At 45.4% G+C, this 22,500-nt stretch overlaps 1 protein-coding gene across 2 annotated transcripts; it reads right to left on the bottom strand.

Annotated features, from left to right (window-relative positions):
• Positions 1-1,220: 1,220 nt before the first annotated feature.
• caprin2 (caprin family member 2) lies at positions 1,221-17,982 on the bottom strand. Of its 2 annotated transcripts, XM_069688200.1 has the most exons (23): positions 17,802-17,982; positions 17,347-17,563; positions 16,392-16,585; positions 15,766-15,997; positions 15,634-15,696; positions 15,338-15,424; positions 14,702-14,940; positions 13,758-13,840; positions 11,461-11,571; positions 10,882-10,919; positions 10,576-10,800; positions 9,798-9,839; positions 9,594-9,722; positions 8,800-8,884; positions 8,158-8,210; positions 7,962-8,069; positions 7,792-7,893; positions 7,561-7,701; positions 5,514-5,658; positions 5,317-5,427; positions 5,039-5,100; positions 3,864-3,915; positions 1,221-2,275 (listed from the first exon to the last, which is right to left on the bottom strand). In XM_069688200.1, exons 4-23 carry the CDS (start codon positions 15,982-15,984, stop codon positions 1,701-1,703), a joined length of 2,670 nt encoding a protein of 889 aa, XP_069544301.1. In that variant the 5' UTR covers positions 15,985-15,997; positions 16,392-16,585; positions 17,347-17,563; positions 17,802-17,982; the 3' UTR covers positions 1,221-1,700. The 2 variants fall into 2 exon arrangements, with proteins under 2 accessions (XP_069544301.1, XP_069544299.1); XM_069688198.1 differs by lacking the exons at positions 16,392-16,585; positions 17,347-17,563; positions 17,802-17,982 and having other exon boundaries at positions 5,257-5,427; positions 15,766-16,069.
• Between the last annotated feature and the right edge of the window lie 4,518 nt (positions 17,983-22,500).

Consider the following 22,500-nt stretch of genomic DNA (forward strand, 5'->3'; position numbering starts at 1 on the left):
CAGCTCTCTGGATCGTCACCGGAAAAACGAGGTCGCAGCTACAAGCGGCCGAAATGAGTTTCCTCTGTAGGAGGTCGGGCTCAGCCTTAGAGATGGTAGAGAGGGGGAGGAGCTGGACATCAGGAGGGAGCTCGGAGTAGAGCCGTTACTCCTTCGCATCGAAAGGAGTTAGTTGAGGTGGTTCAGCATCTGATCAGGATCCTCCTGGGCACCTCCTACTGGAGGTTTACCGGCACGCCCAACTGGCAGGAGACCCAGAACATCTGGAGGATCATATCTCCCAGCAGGTCTGGGAACGCCTCAGATCCTCCAGGATGAGCTGGAAGATGTTGAGAGAGGGAAGTCTGGGTCATTGCTGGCCTGCTGCCACCACGACCCGACCCGGAGAAGTAGAACATGATGGATATTATTCTCATTATTATTAAACGGACTACTTCATGATGTTTGCTACTCTGCAGTCATTACTCCTCAGTTGGTTGCTATCCTCATTGTTCTGTGAAGGAGCTTCAGGCTCATTATGATCATGAACTGCTGATTTATGAACTGCAAACTGCTCTCAGGCCGTCTTCTGTCGTGTCCCTTGGAGACGGGATGTAGTAGAAAGGACGACAGTGCTGGAGTCGGGTGCATCCTTCTGAAGACGTGAACGCGGCTGCAGTGTCACATGTTGCATCACTTCCTGTTCGTGGTGGTTAAACTGTAGTTTGAGGAGCTGTCGCTGTGTTCCCACCAACTGATGCTCAGTTTAATCAAGAAGCAAAAAACAAAGACAGAAATGATGTTCGGTGAAGTGAAACTTCACAATAAAAGCTCCACTCTCATTACACTCTGTTAAACAGCTGGAACATGGAGACGACTCCGATTGTCACTAGATTCATTTTCACTGGTTACTTAAAGGTGACGATAGTATTGAAAGGAGCCACTGAGGCTGCAAATACACGGTGACACCAACGCTCAGTATTTACTGGATGCACCCGACCGTCATCACAGGATCTTCAGGGGTCAGGAAATTCAATTAAAAGCCTCCATCCTCAGCGTTTACTTTGTTTTTTAGATGAACAGACTTCAAGGTGAGGCTCACTACATCTGTCAAAGAACATCTCTTGAGGAGTTGGGCGGTCACGGGAACACGTCCTCCTGCAGACACCAAACTGCCCAGAGTGACTGAAAAGTGTGGAATCGGTTTCTGTAAGTTTAAAAAAAAGATAATTAAGCCAAACTTCACTGCTCATCTTTTATTTAGGCACATCAGCAGACTACTATTATCACAGAGGTCCATTAGTGCAAAAATTAGGCCTGAAGTGTTCGACACCACACCCACCACCAAGAACACATCTCCCCTTCCTCTTTCACATCCAGAGCAGAGACAGTGCATCCAGCACGCTGCAGCCAGCGAGACCTTCATTCATTCATCAGCTGATTCACATCTAGCCAGTCAGACAACAAAGGCACAAATTCATAACATTGCATCAGCAGCCTCACTGAAACCAGAGTTTCTGATTTTGATTTTTAGATGTCACAGCCTCCAGTTAATATGTAACTCATGGCTGAGAGTTCAGGTAACACGCTGACACCTGTATGTTATGAGTGGGCTGTTTGGTGTAAAAGGCACCGCCATGCAGCCTGACCACGTCGCTGAAGAGGTTAATCACCCTTTAGTGCAAAGCAAACAGTCCACACCGAGAACAGCCGACCGCGGTTCAGTCCTGGTACAGCAGGAAGCCGGAGAAGGTGCTATAATTCCAGGTGCTGCCATAGATGGCGCCACGGTGCAGCCGCAGCCACACCTGGTCTCCCTGGAAGAGCGGCAGGACGGCGTGGTTGCTGGCGGTCTCGTGGTCGGGGGCTCCGTCGTTGGCGTACGCCGACACCATCACGTCCTCGTTCCGCATCAGGTTGATGTAGAGCGGCACGTTGATGGCCAGCTTCATGATGTGGAAGATGAAGCAGTAGGTCCCGTTGGCCGGGCAGGTGAAGCGGCCGATGTGGGTGTCGTACATCTCCCCCAGGTTGCTATGGAGATGGTCGAAGACGATGGGCTGGTCCAGGTTTCCCGGAGCGAAGTTGGCGGTGCGAGCGGCGGTGAAGGCGACCCGCAGCGGCTGGGAGAGCGGGTAGAGCTGCATGGGAAGCAGGGTGGGGGGGAGGTGGTGGCTATGGGGGGTGAGAGGGGTCTCCAGCGTGGACACCGACAGGGAGTCGTGACCCGAGTCCACAATGGTGAAGGCTCCGTCCCGGTCCGGGCTGCTCACCAGGGAGGAGTCACGCCAGGCGGCTGCAGAGCCGAGACAAAAACAACAGTCAAACCGGTCCCGTCACGGCGCCATTCGTCTGGGTCCGCCCAAACGCAGCAACATCACAAAACGACCTTCAAACAGGAGTTCCCGTCTGATAATGTCGGCATTGTTTGACAGAACTTTCTCCAACCGATGACCCAACGTTCACGCCCACTAACACCTCCACGTCTTTCCACCCTCATTGGTTACACATCAATTTTAAGCACTTTTCAAGTGAACTCACTCCCTGAGAGACGGTTTGAAAATGTACTCATCTTCATTAAACTGCAACTGAAGGAACTTTTCACAGAAGAGACGTCAAACATTTCTGAAAGCTAGAATCAGAGATGAGTGGATAATTATGTAAAACAGAGACGAGGATATATTACAGCTGAAGAGGGCAACAGCAGCTTGTAATGACAGATATTGCCTGGATGTGGATAGATTTGTTTAGTAAAAGCCAAAAACATCACATCACCTTTATCTGTGGGAACCGTTTCAAAAAAGCTTCATTGGGTCAACTTTTCTCATGACTGGTTCTAAGAGGAAGAAGTGTGATTCTGGTGCGTTTGTGGGGGAACATCATGTTCTGACCCATCTGTACGGCTCAGAGTTTGACGAGCAGTGACGGCTGACGGCCACCAGAAGCCCTGCAGTACGATACCTTCAGGATTATTATGATCTTAAACATTTTGCAGAACATCATTTTAGTGTGTTACCTTCTTTCAACTGTAAATGACATTCACCAAAAACAATTTGTCAACATCTCTAATCTAATAAAATGTAGTTTTCATCTCACCATGTCATTGTGGCTAAATGAGATTGTTGAGACAACAGACCAACGCTGCCATAAAAACAGCTCGGAAATGTGGCACATCTGATAAATAAATTTATATCTGAAAATATTCGTTGGCCTTTGTGTGTCCAGACAATATTGCCATGAAAAATATGCCGATACCAGTCTGTATGGATTTTTTATCCACTCCTGATGCACATTGCATGTTGGGTGATGACTAACAAACAAACATCTATTTCATTAGACCCGAGCAAACTGCAGCCTGACTCCCGCTCACATTTACCATGTAATTCTGCAGAGATATAAACACAACGGATACTTCTACTTTACTTTTGACAAACAGACGGATGGAAGTTTGAAGTAGACACAAGAACGTTCTTTAAGAACACACCTCAGCCTTTTTATGTACTCTGAAATAAACTGATATAAATAAGATAAAAACTACACTGTCCTCCCCAAATGTGCAAACTGTACCAGTACTAGAAAGTGACTTTCAGAAGTAGGGCTGTACTGCAGTACCGGTGAGCCTCATGGACATCCTAGTATTTGAATCATATTGTAACATTTTAATTTTGTCAAATAGTTGTTGGATTGAGTCAAAATTTTTAAATGTTGTCTGCCATTTAGGCATTAAACAAATAAAATAGTGACGTTAAATCACACGTGTTGAAAATGTTGAAATTCTGTCCACAACATTCAACTTCAAAGAAGATCGTAAGTTTTAACTCTAAAGAATAATTTAGTCCTAAACATTAGAAGTCTTTGCAGCACAGATGTGCTGGTGTTCTTACCACTGGAGTTATGTCTCCCTCCTCGTCTGTAGCCGTGTTGGTATCCAGAGTCCTGAGAGACGACCACAGAGAAATTAAAACACAGAGGAGAGCCATCATCTACGGTTCATAAGATCATTAAAAAACAATATTGGATGGTGGTGATCTTCGGGCCCTCAGGCAGCACTGCATTAAAAACACACTATTCTGGAGTGGAAATCACTGCATGGGCTCAGGAACACTTGTGAAAACCATCGTCTGTGAACACAGTTCATCGCTGCGTCCACAAATGATGTTAAAACTCTCCAAAGAAGAAACCAGATAGAAACATGATCCAGAAACACCGCCGCCTTCTCTGGACCGAGATCATTGAAGATGGACTGAGGTGAAGTGGACAACTGTCCTGAGGTCTGATGGATCACAATCTGAGATTCTGTTTGGAAATCATGGACGCTGCATCCTCCAGGTTAAAGAGGAGAGGGACCATCCAGCTTGTTATCAGCTCAGTTCTAAAGCCAGCATCTGTGATGGTACAGGAATGCATTAGTGCACATGGCATGGGTAGCTTGAACATCTGGAAGGAAGCATTAATGCTGAATGATATATTCAGGTTTTGGAGCAACATATGCTGCCATCCAGACAACGTCTCGTTCAGGGAAGGTCTTGTTTATTTCAGCAGAACAACGTCCAACCACATTCTGCACGTATTCCAACAGCATGGTTCTCTAGTAGAAGAGTCCGCTGATAAACTGGCCTCCTGCAGTCCAGACCTGTCAATCATTGAAAACATCTGGAGCATCGGGACATGAACAATACAACAAAATCTCTCTTGGACATAATCTATTTTATGGCAGGACCATGTATGAAACACTGTTAATTTTAAATGGATACAGGAAATCATGGCATTTGGCCGACCAATTCTGTCAATGTGTACAGCTCCAGATAAACACACACACACACACACACACACACACACACACACACACACACACACACACACACACACACACACACACACACACACACACACACACACACACACACACACACACGTTAATAAATCCAAGGGAACGTTTCGTCCTCTGATTGATAAACCAGAAGGTTTGTGGCAACGTTCCTCTGATTCGTATCACATTCATCCTTCGACTTGTGAACTGGGCTTGTGTTCTAAAACAGATTGAACAGGTGTAACTTACTCTGGCAGCATAGAGAACAGGACCAGAGTCCCTGAGATGAACTGGGGGGATGTAGAAGCCTCCTGGAGAGCAGAAATCGGTTTCAGAAAAACTACAATAAGGTCCATTTCCGAATGGTAAGATGAGCCAACAGCTGATCGTGAGCAGGATAAAAGAGGTAGGACATGCAGAAGTGGTGAAAAGCATGAAACAGGAAAGGGAAAGCTAAGGATAGATACCTCGGTGCCACCCAGAGGAGCGAAAGGTTTGTGCCAGTCCCTTGCCACTGCGAGCCGTACCTCTCACAGATCCTCTGGAGTAGTACGGCTGGCCGGGTCGATTTCCACCTGATTGGCCGGGGGACAGGAAGATCTGTCCGCCGGTGTCCCCCGTGTAATGTGACGGGGACACTGGAGAGAGCAGTCAGAAATGTATTCAGGCCGTTAGCCGTTCATGCTACGAGGGCTGAGGGTAGTGAGGATGGACACGGACTTACCTGGCTGCTGCTCGTCCTCTGAGGGAGCGAACTCCGGTGGCGTTTGAGTGCTGGCTGTGCTGTAATTGGTCTCGGAGAAAACTGCAGAGTCTGCTTTGTATTTCAGTTCCCCACTTGGGGATAAAGAGGGATTCACCTTGAAGACCTGCAGAAAGCAGAAAATAGACAGAGTGCCTTCAGAAACTTTGAAATATCCTGTTCAGATGTAGACAGAAAGGTTCAGTGTCCAGATACAATGAAGACAAACTTCAGGTTAAACCCTCAAAACAGAAGGACCACATGTCATTTCTTTGTGCTTCTGTGCTCAGTTGTTTTGTTCTGTTGCGTTTGGGACATCTGAACAACTGCTCGGCTACTTGACATTCAAACCTTGGCCGTGATGATCCAGTATCACAAATCGATTACGATTGGAAAGTTCGTCATGCTGTCACGGTAGTAAAAAGCTTACGAAGTATTCCTGCCATGACTGAAGGCCTCGGAAGGATGACTTGGATATCCATCAGGGCTGAGACGAGTACTCGGCTGAAACCAGTAACCGGTAGGATCACGTACCTTTGATGAGTATCATCCAAGTAAATGTGTCAAAATCCATGCTGACTCAAGCTTCTAACAGACACTAGCTGCGTGCACACACCGAGGCAGATACACACCAAGCCCCCCCCGCCGCCGCCGCCTCCTCCTCCAGCTTTTGTCTCAGGCGCTCTGTCGGCATCCACAGTAACAACCTGAAACTCTCCTGGTTCATTTCTGTCATCGGCTCGTTTCATTCAGGTTTGTATAAAATATCTTCAGTCGAGTTACTCGGAGAACTTTGTTCTTACTGGAGAAGTTGCAGGTTACAGCTCGTCACTCTGCTTCTACCGGTTTGTTTTCCTTGTTTCTCCATCGGCTCGCTCCTCGTTAACATATCTTCACTCAGCTGACAGCTCTGAGAATATCCTGTCAGGCTGAATGCATAAATCACCAGCTTCCCACCGTTTATTCAATGAACCCCTAAAACCAGGCTAAAGATCAACCATATCAATCTCAGCCTGAACTGAACAACTTCAGGTTAGTCACCGCCCACTTCCGGTCTAAGCACCGCCCACTTCCAAATTATTCTGATTGATTATAAAAAGGTGGATGCTTCAAAAAAATCTATACAATTGGCACAGTTTCAAGGTTCAGTTCCAGGATTGGTGTCCCACATTCAGGATCTGACCACATGGAAGATGGACCGTCTGTCCTTTGACCACAAACATGGTTGTTGAGGTCACGGCGACATTTGACCACCAAATTCTAATCAGTTCGTCTTTGAGTCAAAGAGAACGTTTGTGACACATTTGAAGAAATTCCTTCGAGATGTTCCTGAGAGTGAAACAACAGACGGACGAGCAACTCGAAAACAATCGATGGACAGAGACACAAACACAATCAGCTGGTTTCAAGTAGTGGAGAGAGAAAGTCAGGTTAGTCATTCATATTGTTATTAAAAGTTATTATTGTCTGGGACGTTCTCAGCTGTAACCAAACACCTTCAGCTGCACACCACCGCCCTCTCAACAGACATCAGATTTGTTACCCGTCTACCCAAAACTCAAAGGGAACAAGTTCAATAAGGTGTTTTAGATCATATCTGCCCTTAATGAAACAGAGGAATGACAAACGGGACCCATGCAGACAGATTAATACCCGAACTAAAACCTGCCGTCTCAAAACGCAAACATACCAGTTCACTCACAATCCCACACCAGGAGAGGCCGTCTACTCGCTGGAATCTGTGCCGTGTGATGCAGTCAGCCTCTGGATGCTTTCAGCCATCTCCGTCGATCACAACACCTTCAGTTTGCAGGAATCAGGAGCTCCATGCGTGCACGTGCATTCTTTCATTTAACGTGAGACTCAACAAGTCTAGCAGCCTCCACCATTGTTGCACAATAGTTCCTTCTGCAGGCGGAGCCGAGATAACAGCAGGACTGAGCTCAGAGGAGGAACTGAGGACTGACTTTTGAGCACTGATGGAATTAGAACCAAAGACATAGTGACTGCAGGTTTCAGTAACACTCACAGACTGGATGTTCTGATACTGTGCAGAGGTGAGACTTTGTCTGGTGGGGGGTGTAGAGAAGGTCTGTCCCTGAGGGGGGGTGGAGGTGCATGATGCCACTCCATTATAGGGGGACTGCTTCCCTGAGTCAGTCACCGGCGTCTGGAGGACAAAAAACAAAAAGCATTCTCGTAACGGTTCACGGTACCGTGCACGGGTTCTCTGTTGTCATGGTTACGACGGTCCACTGACCCGAGGACGGCTCTTCTCCTCCAGACTGACGGAGATGCTCGACTCCCTGCGGTACAGCGGCGGTGACGGAAACATTTTCCTTTCAGCCAGCTGCAGCGGCTCCTGTGAAAACAAGACGGCTTTCACAGCCACTGAGACGCAGGGACGGAGATGAAGTTGCTGCTTCTTACCCGAGGAAGGTCCTTCGAGGAGACCTCCAGGTCACATGTCTGCAGGCACGGATCCCCGTTGGTCAGACTGGCTCTACGCTCCATACGCCTGGAAGGCAGTGGGGTGGACTGAAACGGGAGATGAGAATGAAGTCAGTGAATTCCACGTCAGGTTACATCTGGCTGATCTCAGAGAGGAAAACAAACGGCAGCTTACATGCATGACTTTGGGCAGGACATCAGCTGGACTTCTCAAACCAGCCGGAGCTGCTTAGTGAGGAAGAACCAACAAGAGACAGGTCAAGAAACTACAATTCAAACTTTAATCTGTTGATACAAAACTTAATGCTGAGACATTAAGAGAGGGACTTTGAGATCCAATCACTGGATCTTACCTAATTTAAGAAATACCCTAAATAACAGATACCAAGTGAGAAATCGTGTGTAATTCTGAGGTCTAAACTCAGAGTGCCTTTACAAAAACACTTCCGAGGAGAAGTTTGCAAAAAAATACAGGGTTGAAAATATTCCAAAGTTTTTCTTGTTGCATTACTGCCATCAACTGTTGATGAGGTGAAGAGCTTGAAGCGTTGCTCTGTGGGACCAGAGTTGTGAAAAACTCCACTGATTAATAAACTACAGGCATCCAAGGTCATTTTTCATATAGAAAATATTGACCAAACAAATCCAAACTCAACTTCCTTTTACTTTGACTGCTCTATTTCCATGATGAATGACTCAACTACGTCCTCTGATGAAGACCATGTTTTATGATTTAAAGCTCTGGAAAAAGCTAGCAAGGTGACTATCAGTTGGAACCGTTTTACCAAATTACAGAAATAGATTTGTTCCAAGTTACCCAGAGGAGACGGAGATCCAGACGGCCGTCTCTTCAGTCTGGGGATGCCATTAGTGGACGGACTGTCACCATCCAGCAGAGAATCCTGAACAGGAGAGAAGCTTTTAAAACCTGAGGTAGTCATCACTGGCAAAGCAGACAAAGGCTCAATCCCATTTCCCATCCTGTGGTGGTACTCCTCGTTTAGGAGCACCCTTTAGTGGGTAGTGGACCATCAGAACGGAGCTAGAAGGGGTGGGGCTTCAAATCTTAAACTGAGGAAATAGGACAGCACTCAGGTCAACAGTGGCTGAAAATTAAGTTAAAAATTAATACGTTTTTTTAAATCTCAGGAATTTGATTATTAAATTCATGTAAATATACCGTATGATGACAACATAGTGAATCTTAAAAAAACAGCTATTAATGTCCACAAACAAGACTTCAATCCGTTACAATCAGAAATACAACAGTTACCAAAACAAGTTGGGACACTGTCTAAGACGTAATTAAAAACAGAATGTGATGATTTGCAAATCACATAAACCCATGTTTAATTAAATATACACCAAAGAAAACATGTCAAATGTTGAAACTGAGAAATTGTTATTGTTTTATAAAAAAATATGTGCTTATTTTGAATCTGACTGCAGCAACACGTCTCTAAAAAGTTGGGACAGGATCAACAAAAGACCGGAAAAGTTGGGTAACGCTAAAAAAACTAAAACCACCTGTTTTTAAATTATATTTGACACTGCGTCACCAATTTTTGGAAACATTGTAGGGCCAAGCTTTAGCGCCAAGCGGTAGTCCACCTGCATGAAACTGAAGGAGCCGTGGATGGTTGTCATGAGGTCCTCCAGCTGCTGCCTCCTCAAGATGGGGTCTTTGAGTAAGGAGGACAGGGAGCTGAACATCTCCACAGGCATGTCCATGTGAGCTGCCTGTCGGAAGGACAGAGGACAATTTGTTTCAGGTGTACAGACACCTGTCCTGGAAACAACCTAAACTGTACTCACCGACTTGCAGCTCCGCTTCCCTCTGGCCTTCCTCTCCTTTCTCTGGGGAGGAAATCAGGGGATTAATCATCTAAGCTGTTTTAGGCACAAACCGACTCATTAATCTTCCTAGGTGAGAATTACAGCATCACAAACATGAAAAACATTCAACGATATTAAACGAGCATCATGATGCTAATACATCCTACAGGGAAGCACGGTGGTGGTAGCATCATGATGCTAATACATCCTACAGTGAAGCACGGTGGTGGTAGCATCATGATGCTAATACATCCTACAGGGAAGCACGGTGGTGGTAGCATCATGATGCTAATACATCCTACAGTGAAGCACGGTGGTGGTAGCATCATGATGCTAATACATCCTACAGGGAAGCACGGTGGTGGTAGCATCAGCACAGTGAAGCACGGTGGTGGTAGCATCATGATGCTAATACATCCTACAGTGAAGCACGGTGGTGGTAGCATCATGATGCTAATACATCCTACAGGGAAGCACGGTGGTGGTAGCATCATGATGCTAATACATCCTACAGTGAAGCACGGTGGTGGTAGCATCATGATGCTAATACATCCTGCAGTGAAGCCTGGTGGTGGTAAATCTGATTTTGATTGACAGCTTGAACATTGACACTTATGATGAAGTTATTGTCTAAAACGTTGTGTCTGACAGGATAGATTGGGGGTTTAAGTTGTTCCCTGTGATGAATGTGATGATGATGATGATGATGCCGCCCTTCACGTGTTCAACACATGTTCCAGGAGTCAGTCTCTCTCACCGGTACGTCAGCCGAGCGTTTCCTGGAGGAGACGGGGACCTCTTTGGGGATGAAGGGGGCCGCTCCCCTCCACGGTTTGTGGCCTGTGGTTTTGGACGAGGGTCCGTCCGGGAAGTCTGTGTCCCAGCAGTCAGGGGGCTCCTGCTCCTTCAGGGCCACCAAGTCCTCCTTCCAGCTCTGAGTGGGCAGAGCCTCCGTGCCAGTCAGGTAGAGTCTGTTGAAAAACTGCCATATCACCATCAGAGAAGTTTACAGTCACACAAACACGCAGAGCACTGAAACACAGCTGGACGACATCTGCCTTACCTCTTTGGAAACTTCTTTTGGTTTGGACTTCAACTTGGCTGCCGGGAACAAAAACAGAAGAATCATCAAGCTGCAAGGGAGGAAAATCAGATTTCTATTTCGGCACATCAGGCCAGTAAATAATCTATGTTCTTACAAAATAAAACTCGCTCAGTACGACCGACGCATCAGAATGAAAACACATCTGCATGCTTTTTTGTTACTTTGACATTTTAACTCTGTAACAGTTTAGTATGTACATACCAACATATCCACCATCACTCACCTCATCCTGTACATATACTTTATTCTTCATAACTTCATGTATTCATAGATATAATAATTACTCTACTTTGTTCTTTGCTCTGCTGTTTTGATGCCTGTTTCTACCGGAACTATGAAAATAAATTTAATCTAATTCTTGTTATTAACCAAATAGTTTGCAAAGTGCTGAGTGAATGTGATGAAGAGGTCAGACAAGGAAATAAAGAACTTTAAAATGTTGTAAACAAGTTGGTTATAAATAAATAATGGAAATAAAAGCATCTTATGAGACTTTACTTCTTGCAGGTGATTGAGTTAGAGAGAGGATGATCTTACTGCTGCCGGTGGAACTGCCGGTCACCTGTGCAGTTTTTGTGGGTGGAGGTGGAAGACAGGCGAAGTACTGACAGTTCAGCAGCCTGCTGAGATCCTCCATCAGCTGCTTAACTGAAAAACACAAGAAACAAGGAAGCTCGTCATTAAAGCCTCAGCTTCAATCTTTCAGTTTCTCAATGAAGTCAGAAAATCTTTTTAAATGCAGTTATCATTTTTACAAGAATCCATCCACAAATCCATAGAGGAACTTTTAGAGACAGAAAATCTTTTTTGTTCTCTTGACAAAACTATGATTCCACTCGCGTCTGTCCTCTGATATGAAACTAGAGCCTGCAGGTGACGAGCTCAGCATCCCGGTTGTTTAAAGTTCTAGCAGAACCTCCTGCAGCAACTCAACATGTTGGACAAAATGTAAAACAGTGTTTTTTCTTCTTGCCCCACCTGCTGCCTCCAGAGTCACATTTAGAAAGCTATTCCTTTAGTTATAACACCAAACCATAATGTAAGCATTCAAATACAGCATTTAGATGGAGACGAGTCATTTAGAGTCAACACAGATAAAAGAACCTTCTAACCAATGACACGAGGTCCATATGAAAACACAGGAGATAACAGTGTTGGATGGTTACTGGTGAAATGTAACAGGTGACAGATTATTATTTACCCTGCTCAAATTTAATAAATAATGTTATTCCAACTACTTTGAAGTAATATAACTTAGTACATTTGATTACTTTTTTAACTAATGTTTTAAACTGGACAATAAAGTTAAAAGCTCTTTTCTATTCAGTGTAAACCTCCCAGCAGGCCTTCAACAGAACTTAAATTAAGATTGAAATGTTTTGACTTTAAAAGCACTAGACTAATCCCAGCATGTAAGATCACAGCTGACCAAGAGCTGAAACCAGGGCAGGATGAAAAGATGAACTTCACCGTGACATCGTGTCTCTGTCCATCAGTGATTGACAGACAAACAGACAGTGGCCGTCACATCCTGATTGTACAGATCTTCTGTCCACCGTTTACAATCTGGAGCTTCTCTGCAGCAACATCCGGATGTGTAACATCATCTGTTGTCATGGCAACAACTGTTTTCTATCAGAATCAGATTTATTAAATGTTCCCTACATTTATATGGTATGAGTGTGGACAGACGTGGAGGGAGACTGACAGCTGACTGGTGGAGGAGGTTGCAGTCTGATACTGGTTCCTGACGACCTGTCACTCTGATCACAATAACATTTATTCTGTAAATTAATTACACGACTCTGTTCCATGTAACTAAAAAAAACTAACATTATCAGAAAAAGCAGCGAGGTTTGTACTTAAACGTGCTGCTCTAGATTAGCTTTGTGTACACTATAATGTTTTTAGTTGGTATTGAGGTAAATGTACGTTGAGCTTTATTTTATCCTGAGCATAAATATGCAGTAAGTTTATTCAAATAATTCACCAAGAAAAAACTTTGTTTTCCTGATATCTTATTCTAATGTGTTTCACGTCGTTTTCTAACAAACCAGAGCTCATCGATTCATTCACTTTTCAGCAGTAGTTTTATAAATGACACAATGAACCAGAGCTCAGCAATCTGTTGAGCGTCCTACTAATTATATGCAGCCATGTTTGCAAAAAACAGGTCTTCTTGAATCTTCTTTTCTAATGAATGAGGGATTATTTTCAGATGGACCTCCAGAAAACTAATAAGAAGGAGTGACTTTAGCTAACAACACCGAGATAACTGATGGACACATTTTATTCACTTTGGATTTGATGAGAGAAGTTGAATGGGAGTCTATGGAGCCGGAGGCTTTTTGGAGCCGACCTCTAGTGGCACTCGCTGGTATTGCAGCTGAAGACACTTCTGGATCGGAATCTGGATCATTTTATAGACCTGAAGCTACGAACTCTTTTATATAAAGTCTGAGGTTCAGACTTGACTAAAATTATGAGGACTGATTTTTTCCGTTTCACACATCCACATCTGTTTCAGGAGCTTCGTTTTCTGGAGGACAGTAATCGATCGATGTGGAAGACAAGTTAAATACCGTGACAGGAACGTAGAAGTGATTATTTAAAAATCTTTATATATTTTCTGACCTTTTTGAGATGATCTTGATAGTTTTATTTGTCGTTTGACCAACAAAGCCATCACCGTTACCACGGAAACCAAGCTCAAGAAGTTTCAGTGAGTTAACAAATCAAACTCTCCAACCATAAATTAATCAATTATCTTCCTTTAAATGAGCTGATGAAGATGAGGTGAACATGTCAGACGTTGGTCTGGTGTTCATACTCACATGTGGATCCGGCCACCGGCTTCTTTGCTCCCTCCAGCAGGTCCAAGTAGACCAGCGCCGCCTGCTCCATCTGCTGCTCCAAACTAGAGGCCAGAGGGAGGAGAGGACAGAGGAGACGTCACCAGGACATCTCATCCTGGTCCACAAGGTTAACGCCAAGAGGGAGCCACCGGGTCCGAGCCGATCGCTGAACAATATGCAGTGTTAGATCTGGGTCGCTTTTTTAAATCTATTTTTTGCCCTACGAGAGATCGATGCCATCAATCAATCGATCGATCGACTAGTGGACGATCTCCCCTCCTCTCTCCACCCGTGTCTGCCTTGCAGTGTCAGTGCAGCAGAGGTGAAGCTCCGCCCACCGTGAGACACACAGAGATCAGAGGACAGAAACACAGCAGAGGTGAAGCTCCGCCCACCGTGAGACAGAGATCAGAGGACAGGGAGCAGTTTTATGGGGATGTCAGAGTGCAGCTGGTGCTTCGTTATTTTTTTAATTTATTTTATTTTGTTTTATTTCACTTTATTAATCCCTGAGGGGAAATGTCTTCACTACAGCAGGGGGGCTCTCAGGGGGGAGCTGCTGCAGCAGGCTGCCACTAGCGCGGCGCCAGGTAACCTGACCTGAGGTGCATGTTTTTGGATGATGGGAGGAAGCCGGAGAACCCGGAGAGAACCCACGCAAGCACAGGGAGAACATGCAAACTCCGCACAGAAAGGCCCAGGACCGGATTCGAACCCCGAACCTTTTTGCTGTGAGGTGACAGTGCTAACCACTGCACCACCGTGCCGCCCTAATGATAGTTAGTTACATCTCTGGTCTTAGTTGAATTATTTAGTGGTTCTGACGATTTGAAGCATCATCACGGTTTCAATAAGCAGCCTGTGTGTCAGACTTTAAGAACAGTTGGTAGACAGACAGAGCCTGAGTGTTCGAGCAGCCTCACCTCAGCCTGCTGTCTCTCTGGACGGCCAGCAGGGCGGCGAGCTGCCTCAGGCTGTTCAGCTGCTGGGCCGTGAAGTGGGGCGCCCGGTTCTGTCCGGCCAGCAGGTCTCTCCGGACGTGCTCCTGCTGCAGGCTGCTGAGGAGGTGCTGCACCTGGAGCACCGTGGTCAGACGCCTCCTCTCCGCCTCCACCTTCTCCACCTGCTCCTTCTTCAGCGCCTTCTTCTGGGCTCTCAGCAGCTGGTTGTTCCAGGAGCAGCGATGACGTCAAACAGGTTTAATAGATGGACAAACAGAAGCTCTAACCTCTACAGGGACTCAAATAATGTCCTTCCTTCATTACAGTCCATACAGGACAGCGTTTTATTTTCAGTTCCTCTGAATATAATTCGCTAAACTAAACTGTCCCTCAGATTCGTAAAGCTGCAGGAGATATTCTCTCCAACCAACAGTGGAGAACCTTCAAATATTCTGTTTGTGGTCATAGAGCAGCTCATTACTCTAAATGAATGATTCTATGAACCATCACAATACACAACGTTACTCCGGCTGCTGAGTCAGCGTGGAGCGAAGCTCATACAAGAACCTGTGATATGAACATGAATCACATGATGGACGACAGGAAGAAGACCTTTACATTCTGAGTCAGGACGTCCAGCGTTCGGTGGAGAACTCCTGCAAAGTCCAGGTTGTGAAGAACCTCGTCATACTTCTCCACAGCCGCCTGAAAGAGAGACAGACAGAGAGACAGACAGAGAGAGAGAGAGAGAGGGAGGCAGACAGAGAGAGAGAGACAGAGAGAGAGACAGAGAGAGACAGACAGAGAGAGAGAGACACAGACAGAGAGAGAGGGAGGCAGACAGAGAGAGAGAGACAGGTTGTCAACAGGAACATGTATGATCTGAGGTCATATGTGTCTCCATCAGGACTCACCATCTGATCTCTGTTCAGATTCTGTCCCTGGTTCATCTTCTTCTTGTACTCTTCTAGTTTCATCTGTGGACACACAAAGACGTGTCAAACTGTCTGTCTGTCTGTCTGTCTGTCTGTCTGTCTCCGTCCTACCTTCTTCTTCTCCAGGTTGCGGACTTTGTGTTTGAGGCAGATGAGGCCGTCCTCGATGTAGCTGTCGTAGCCGTGGTAGGAGGTGGAGACCTCCAGAGCCTTCATCAGGTCCTGGTCCTCCTCCTCGTCCTGGTTCTCCTCCTCCTCCTGCTGCTGCTGTTCCTCCGGTGGAGGGCTGACATCCCGTGCGGGGGACGGGGACGGAGACAGCTGCACCATGTTGAGCTCCACGCTGGAGGAAGAGGGACATGTAGTTGTAGAGAGCAGTGTGCTGCAGAGGTGGACTCGGCCCAGTCTGGGATGCTGCCAGCCGCGTGACACTGCATTTATACGGGCTGAACAGCGCGCGCTCTGGATGCATCCTGAAGGCTGCAGCTCCGGGGGGGGGGGGGGGGGGGGGTGTCAACGTCAGGATTCATGAGCTCAGAGCAAAGTTAAACAATTAATCACGACATCACGAACATCTGCAGCGAACCGGCCCGGGGAGTCCGTCCAGCTCCAGAACAAACATCCCGCTGCAGGAGCAGAACCTCGGTCCGGCGGCGGGACACAAACTTTCACTCCAGAGTTGGAGTTTAATCGACACAAACAAATGTCACATTAATTACAAAAATCAGCTGACCCACCTGGTGTCTGCGGCTCGTGCGCGCTAAATCGTCACGTGAAGGAACCGACCGACCGGCTGTATCACCGTGATGTTCAGCTGGCGGGGGACCCGCTGCTCTCCGCTCCCGTTAAATACTGGAGCAGCCGCACGCACACGTCACCGGGGTGGGGGGGTTAGGTGGCTAGAAAACCACGCCCACATCCGGTCCAGAACCTGTCAGGAGACTCATCAAGCATCACCTCACATGTCCAACAGGGACAGTCATGTTTAATGGTAACAACAGAGGACACGTTAATAGAAGTAATGATGCTCTGTCAGGCAGATTCAAGCTGCATTATCATTTCATGTAATTATTTATTTGATTTTTAATCAACAAACTTTCACATACAGAGCAACATTAATATGTATCTGCAGCCATGGTTCTTACCACCCAAAAAATTAAATCTATAGTCATCTCATAATTTCATTTTTGTTGAAACATAAAGGAAAATAGTTTTTTTTGACTGCTTGTGCCCCGAAAACCAAAACAACAAGCTAAAAGAAGGCAAAACGCTCCATGGAGTCGTTTAGACATCATTGAACATAATTAATTAACATTAAAAAATAGACACAAGTTTAAGCTTGTTTGAATCATAGTTGAACATCTTTGGATAATTACCTGTTCATGATCAATAAATAGGGTGAAACGCTGTTCCTGCTTATCGCTCTCAGTCTACTGGGTGGATCTAATCCTCCTTCATGAAGTCACAACGTTCAGCTGTGCTGCTGAAATGTATTTTATTATACATGCAGGTGTTTCTATTATTTTGACCAACTCTTTGATCTCAGTGAGGGCCAGCTGGAGATAAAAAAAAAACACCTCTTCATCATATCGTGCAAGTGAGCAGCAGCACAAACTCCTCCAACATGAACCACCCGACACATGAAGTCAGATATTCACTGTGATTTATCTCAGTCACCTGATGAATACTCACCAGGCTTCATTTCTCCGTCTGCTGCTGGATGCTGGTAATGAGCACACGGACGGCTTTGTTTGAGATGTTTTACTGAGACGTGGATGAAGAGCTGATTCATGAGAGCGACTTAACGTGAAGTATATTTGCAGCAGAGACCATGTCCACTAACATTCATCTGAGACCATCTGGACCAGATCTAGCCACGAGTGAATTTCCATCTGTAATCCTTCGTGGCCTAAAACCAAAACAAGGAGTTAAAGAAGGTAAAACGGTCCATAAACTGCAGTCAGGTGGTAATTCTCTGTTGGACCATCAGAAACACAGTCCACATTAAATATGCTCATTTAATATCACATACGGTTCCTTTATTTCTTGTTGATAAAAAATATTCACTGTGCAACTTTGAGTCAGGAATCAATAATTAACAGTAAATTTAAATAACATCCTCTAAAATGATTTAATCAACAACAAACCTGAACATGACCACCACCATGGAGGGAGTATTTATTCCAGCTGCTTCTCGCTGAGTCTGGTCCTAATGTATGCTGCCTCCTGGTGGTGGAGGACTGCTACAACATCTTCACCAAACAGGCCTGAGATGTTAGAGGGACTGATCTCTTCTGACCTCAACTGGAAGACGATGAAGACTGTTGATGAGGTCATATCATTATTAATATTCATGTTACAGGTTAGTGGTGCAACAGCTCTGATCAATGTGAACTGAAGTTGTGTTTTGGTTGATTTGAGCTCTTCTGTTGGAAAGTTGTGTTATTTCAGATTTTCAGTGTAAATATTATGCAAATTATTTTGATTACTCCATCACAGCACTAAAGTATTAATACTGATTTTAAAGATAAAGAAAAGGTTTCACTTGACTTTTGTCTGCAGCAGAATTTAAAGTGTAAAAATCAGTGCAACACACACATTTCCCCATAAATGCATATTTATATATATATGGCAGCGTAGGATTATCAGTCCTGTTTTCTTTTTTAATCTCAACCTTTTTATTGATAGAAGAACTGATCTTGTTGTAAAAAGTGGCCTCTGTAATCCTCCCTGAACAGGAAGTAGGAGAATAAAAACCACGTTCTGTAAAAGGTGGAGCCTGAAAAGAAATGTGACAGAATCACAATCCTGCTAGAAGTGGAAGTAAAGAGTCTCAGGCAAGTTCCTCTGAGAGCAGCGATCACACCGGTCACTAGCCTCATCATCCTCATCAGCCTCATCATCAGGTCCACTGGTGAGTGCTGGATGCTTTCTGTGTAGAACCAGCTGAGAACTCAGTCAGTGTGTTTCTGGGGCGTGGTCTCCTTCTACGACGTGATGCTGCAGCTGAGATCTACTCCGTCACAGGCTGCAGGTTCTCCGAGAGGCTCCGCCCCTTCTTCGGCCCTGTGTCAGCGACCCGACCAACCGTGCTCCTCTCTCATCCTCCCGTCGGTCCTCAGCAGCCTGGAGGGATGATGCTCTGAGAGGTGATTGGTCCAGCAGAGGTCACTTCCTGTTTATTCTCCCCATTACAGACGTCATGCTTCCTCTTCCTGCCACATGCTCCAGATCCTCTCCAGGTCTGTGCAGTAATAAAGATCTGACACTTTATGTTTTTGTTCCATAATCAGGGTTCAGGGATGAGTTCTCTTTTCATGGTCGTCGTATCTTCTGAATCTTCTTCTGTCCTCTTGAAGATTTATTTCTTTATTCATCTACTTGGTAAGTTCTCTGCAGTGGAGCGTGACGTCAATTTATGTCAGGGACTAAATTGTCTCTCGTTGTTTGAAGGGGCTCCAGTCCGATGTTGGACAAATTCAAAATTCAAGTTAAAACTAAATCAGTCAACTATAATCTGAAACATGAATTCTCATATCGGAAATCTAATTCTTTGACAGAATCAGAAAGTTATCACAGTTGGGTCTAATTAAAAAGGGTTTATTGAATAACCTCACAGTAAATGATTAAATGGTAGATATGTGTCTATAATGATAAAGGACAGATTCCTTCAGAGGAACTGATGATGGACTGAAAGACTAAACTAACGGGAAGAGGATTGAATGGATGAATTTAGGAACATGGTAACTATGGTAACACCAGCCCGGGTCCAGATGAGGCAGCTCTCAGGTCCGGTCAGCTGGACCGGAGTTGCGGGCGTTCACTCTGGCGTTCGGCTCCTCTCCGGCCCGGTGGACCCGGTTCTGGCCCGGTGGACCCGGTTCTGGCCCTCCGGTCCCGCTGACGCTGGATCGGGTCTGTAGAGTTCCCTCTGCACGGCACCACGTCGGCAGGCCACGGAGATGTTGTTCCAACTCGGGCTGGTGGTTTAAACGCATTCACTACTAGTAAGTGTGATGAGCTGCTCGGGTCCGGGGCGCTGACAAAATACTGAGTGATGCACAAATCCTCCGAAATGAATTTAGTTCAGTACTTAATCAGCTGAAGTACTTATTCTGGCTTGATTGTAGATTCTTCTAATAAACAGGAGGCTCAAACTGAATTTGGATTATTTATGAGCGCAAAAAGACGTGTTGATAGAAAAAGATCTGGAACACAAAACTACATCCTGATGTCATAAACCCGGTCAGCACAATAATATCATAGAATACATAATGAAGCATCGGATGACATTAGAACTTAAAGTCCATCTTTTGTTCTCATTATAGTCTGAATTCTCAGTGACATCTGACCACATGGTGGCGCTGTGGTCCTCTGGGTCCATAGTGAGGACCACTGGTGGGTCGGTTCTGGAGCCAGGAGAATCTCACCTGTGGAATGTGTGTTGGACCGGTCGGAACCAAAGGGGATTGTTGGTTGGGGTCCTTCTTAGGGTCATTGAGATAAACTGGTGGGGAGATGTGCGAGAGTTAACCAATAAAGTAACTACCTAACCTAACCCACCTACCTAACCTACCTAACCTAACCAACCCTAACCTACCTAACCAAACCTACCTAACCTAACCCAACCTACCTACCTAACCAAACCTACCTAACCAACCCTAACCTACCTACCTAACCAAACCTACCTAACCTACCTAACCTACCTACCTAACCAAACCTAACCCAACCTACCTAACCAAACCTACCTAACCCAACCCTAACCAAACCTACCTAACCAACCCTAACCTACCTGCCTAACCAAACCTACCTAACCAACCCTAACCTACCTACCTAACCAACCCTAACCTACCTACCTAACCAAACCAAAGGTTTGCACGTTTTGAATGAGGCTGTAGGTATCCGTTGTCCCTCTGTGCTTACAAACATGATGTGAGGTAGTTTAACCTCTGAACTCTGAAGAAACTGGAACATTAGATGTTCTTCCTGTCGGTTTATCTGCTTTCAGTTCAAATAATAAAACAGAAACTTTGTCCTCTTGCAGTTCTTCCTGTTTTATTATCTATGACTGACTTCATTTGTGCTTCGTTCCCTGAGGACGTCTGTCTGCTTTTATTTTACTGCCAGACATTAATGTGAGGGGTTCTTAGAGGAGGACATATCATCAATATTAAAAACATCAAAGCGATCATGTTAGTTATTTTTGTTGTGTTTGTGTTCAGTGAATAAGCATTCATAGCTTCAATCTGTCCCTGCAGTCCCCCTGACGGCCACATGATGGCAGCAGAGAGCGCCCTCCTGCTGTGTCCTCCTCCGTTGCCCGGGTTACACCAGCCTGTCCTCTGTGGATTCTGTGCTGGTTTGTAGGAAGGTCTAGATTAGAAGTTACAGAGTGAGTATTAATAAAAGTTCCTGTACCAGCATGCATCTGGAAGCGTAGAAGAAGACACACAAAGAGCCGGCAGCTTTGGGGTGAGGAGGGAATTTAAAATGACAAGAAAGAAGGTTTTTAATCAGTGAAAAACCTTCCTCACCCCCAAAGCAATTCTTGCTGTAGTACTGCTGTCTGCCTCAGGATGGCAGTGTGATCACATGCTGACATACAAAAACAGAACAGTGGAGGTAAATTTAACATCTATTAGAACACTTTGGAAAAGGATTTTTATCTTTTAAATATGGATTATTTATTATTCTGAACTTTATTTTTTTTCTTTCTATATAAAAAAAACTTCTTGCCCCCGCCGCCACCACACATCTCTGTTAAAATAATGCAGAGATCTCCAGACTGCTGAATACGTCTCATGAACAGAGTTCAACAATCATCCACTGAGGTCAGAGGTCACAGCCGCTTCACACACACACATCCAGAAACAGGTAGTTCAAGAGACAGTAAAACACTTTAATAAATACATTTCTTCAGATAAATCTGCATATAAAGAGGAACAATGTCTTCTCCATGTCAGACACTTCCTGACATTAGAGGTAGTCAGACAACATGATGCTGTTTCAGAAGCTGCTGCAGGTTAAACAGATTAAATGAACTCCAGACAGCGAGTCAGTCACAGCTGACTCCGGGATCCCTGGCACCTGATTGGACAGAGCAGCGGCTGTGGATCCACCTGGAGGAGCTGATCAAAGCTCCATGAGTCAAACAGCACATCTCCAACAGATTTCATTTATATACAAAAATATATGTTCAAGTTGTACATCACATCAACGAGGAGACAACAGACAACACTGTGAAGGGAATGTCAATCATGATAACATCACTGGAGTGATGAAGAGGAGGAGGAGGAGCTTCCTCCACTTTTCCTGAGGGTTCATGTATCTTATCATGGTCCAGCTGCCTCTTTGTGCTTCTACATATTACGAGTTTGTCATCAGGAGGTCTTCATTATTTCTGCTGACGCAGCACTAATCTGTGAAACTGCTCAGATCAGAATCAGCTTTAAAACTTCTACAAGCTACAGCAGGAACATGAAGACTGGTGCAGAAGGATGGACGTCCCCCGAGTTAACTGGACGTCCTCCTGGAGGACAGGACATCCCCCGAGTTAAGTAGACGTCCTCCTGGAGGACAGGACATCCCCCGAGTTAAGTAGACATCCTCCTGGAGGACAGGACATCCCCCGAGTTAAGTAGACATCCTCCTGGAGGACAGGACATCCCCTGAGTTAAGTAGACGTCCTCCTGGAGGACAGGACGTCCATCCCCTGAGTTAACCAGACATCCTCCTGGAGGACAGGACGTCCATCCTCTGAGTTAACTAGACGTCCCCCTGGAGGACAGGACGTCCCCTGAGTGAAGTGTCCAGGAGGACCGTGAACTTGCTGAGTTGACGGTGTAC

The sequence above is a fragment of the Brachyistius frenatus genome, unplaced genomic scaffold (genome assembly GCF_029030835.1).
Source record: "Brachyistius frenatus isolate BFR_SWC_R1_liver_20210118 unplaced genomic scaffold, ASM2903083v1 Contig_543, whole genome shotgun sequence".
Classification (NCBI taxonomy): domain Eukaryota; kingdom Metazoa; phylum Chordata; class Actinopteri; family Embiotocidae; genus Brachyistius; species Brachyistius frenatus.

Excerpts from the sequence above, each read along its gene's own strand:
- caprin2 (XM_069688198.1), bottom strand. The coding sequence starts at position 15,984 with ATGGTGCAGCTGTCTCCGTCCCCGTCCCCCGCACGGGATGTCAGCCCT. Across the intron at positions 9,723-9,797 it reads GGAAGCGGAGCTGCAAGTCG|GCAGCTCACATGGACATGCC; the intron begins GTGAGTACAGTT and ends TCCTTCCGACAG. Across the intron at positions 7,702-7,791 it reads AGGAGAAGAGCCGTCCTCGG|ACGCCGGTGACTGACTCAGG; the intron begins GTCAGTGGACCG and ends TTTGTCCTCCAG.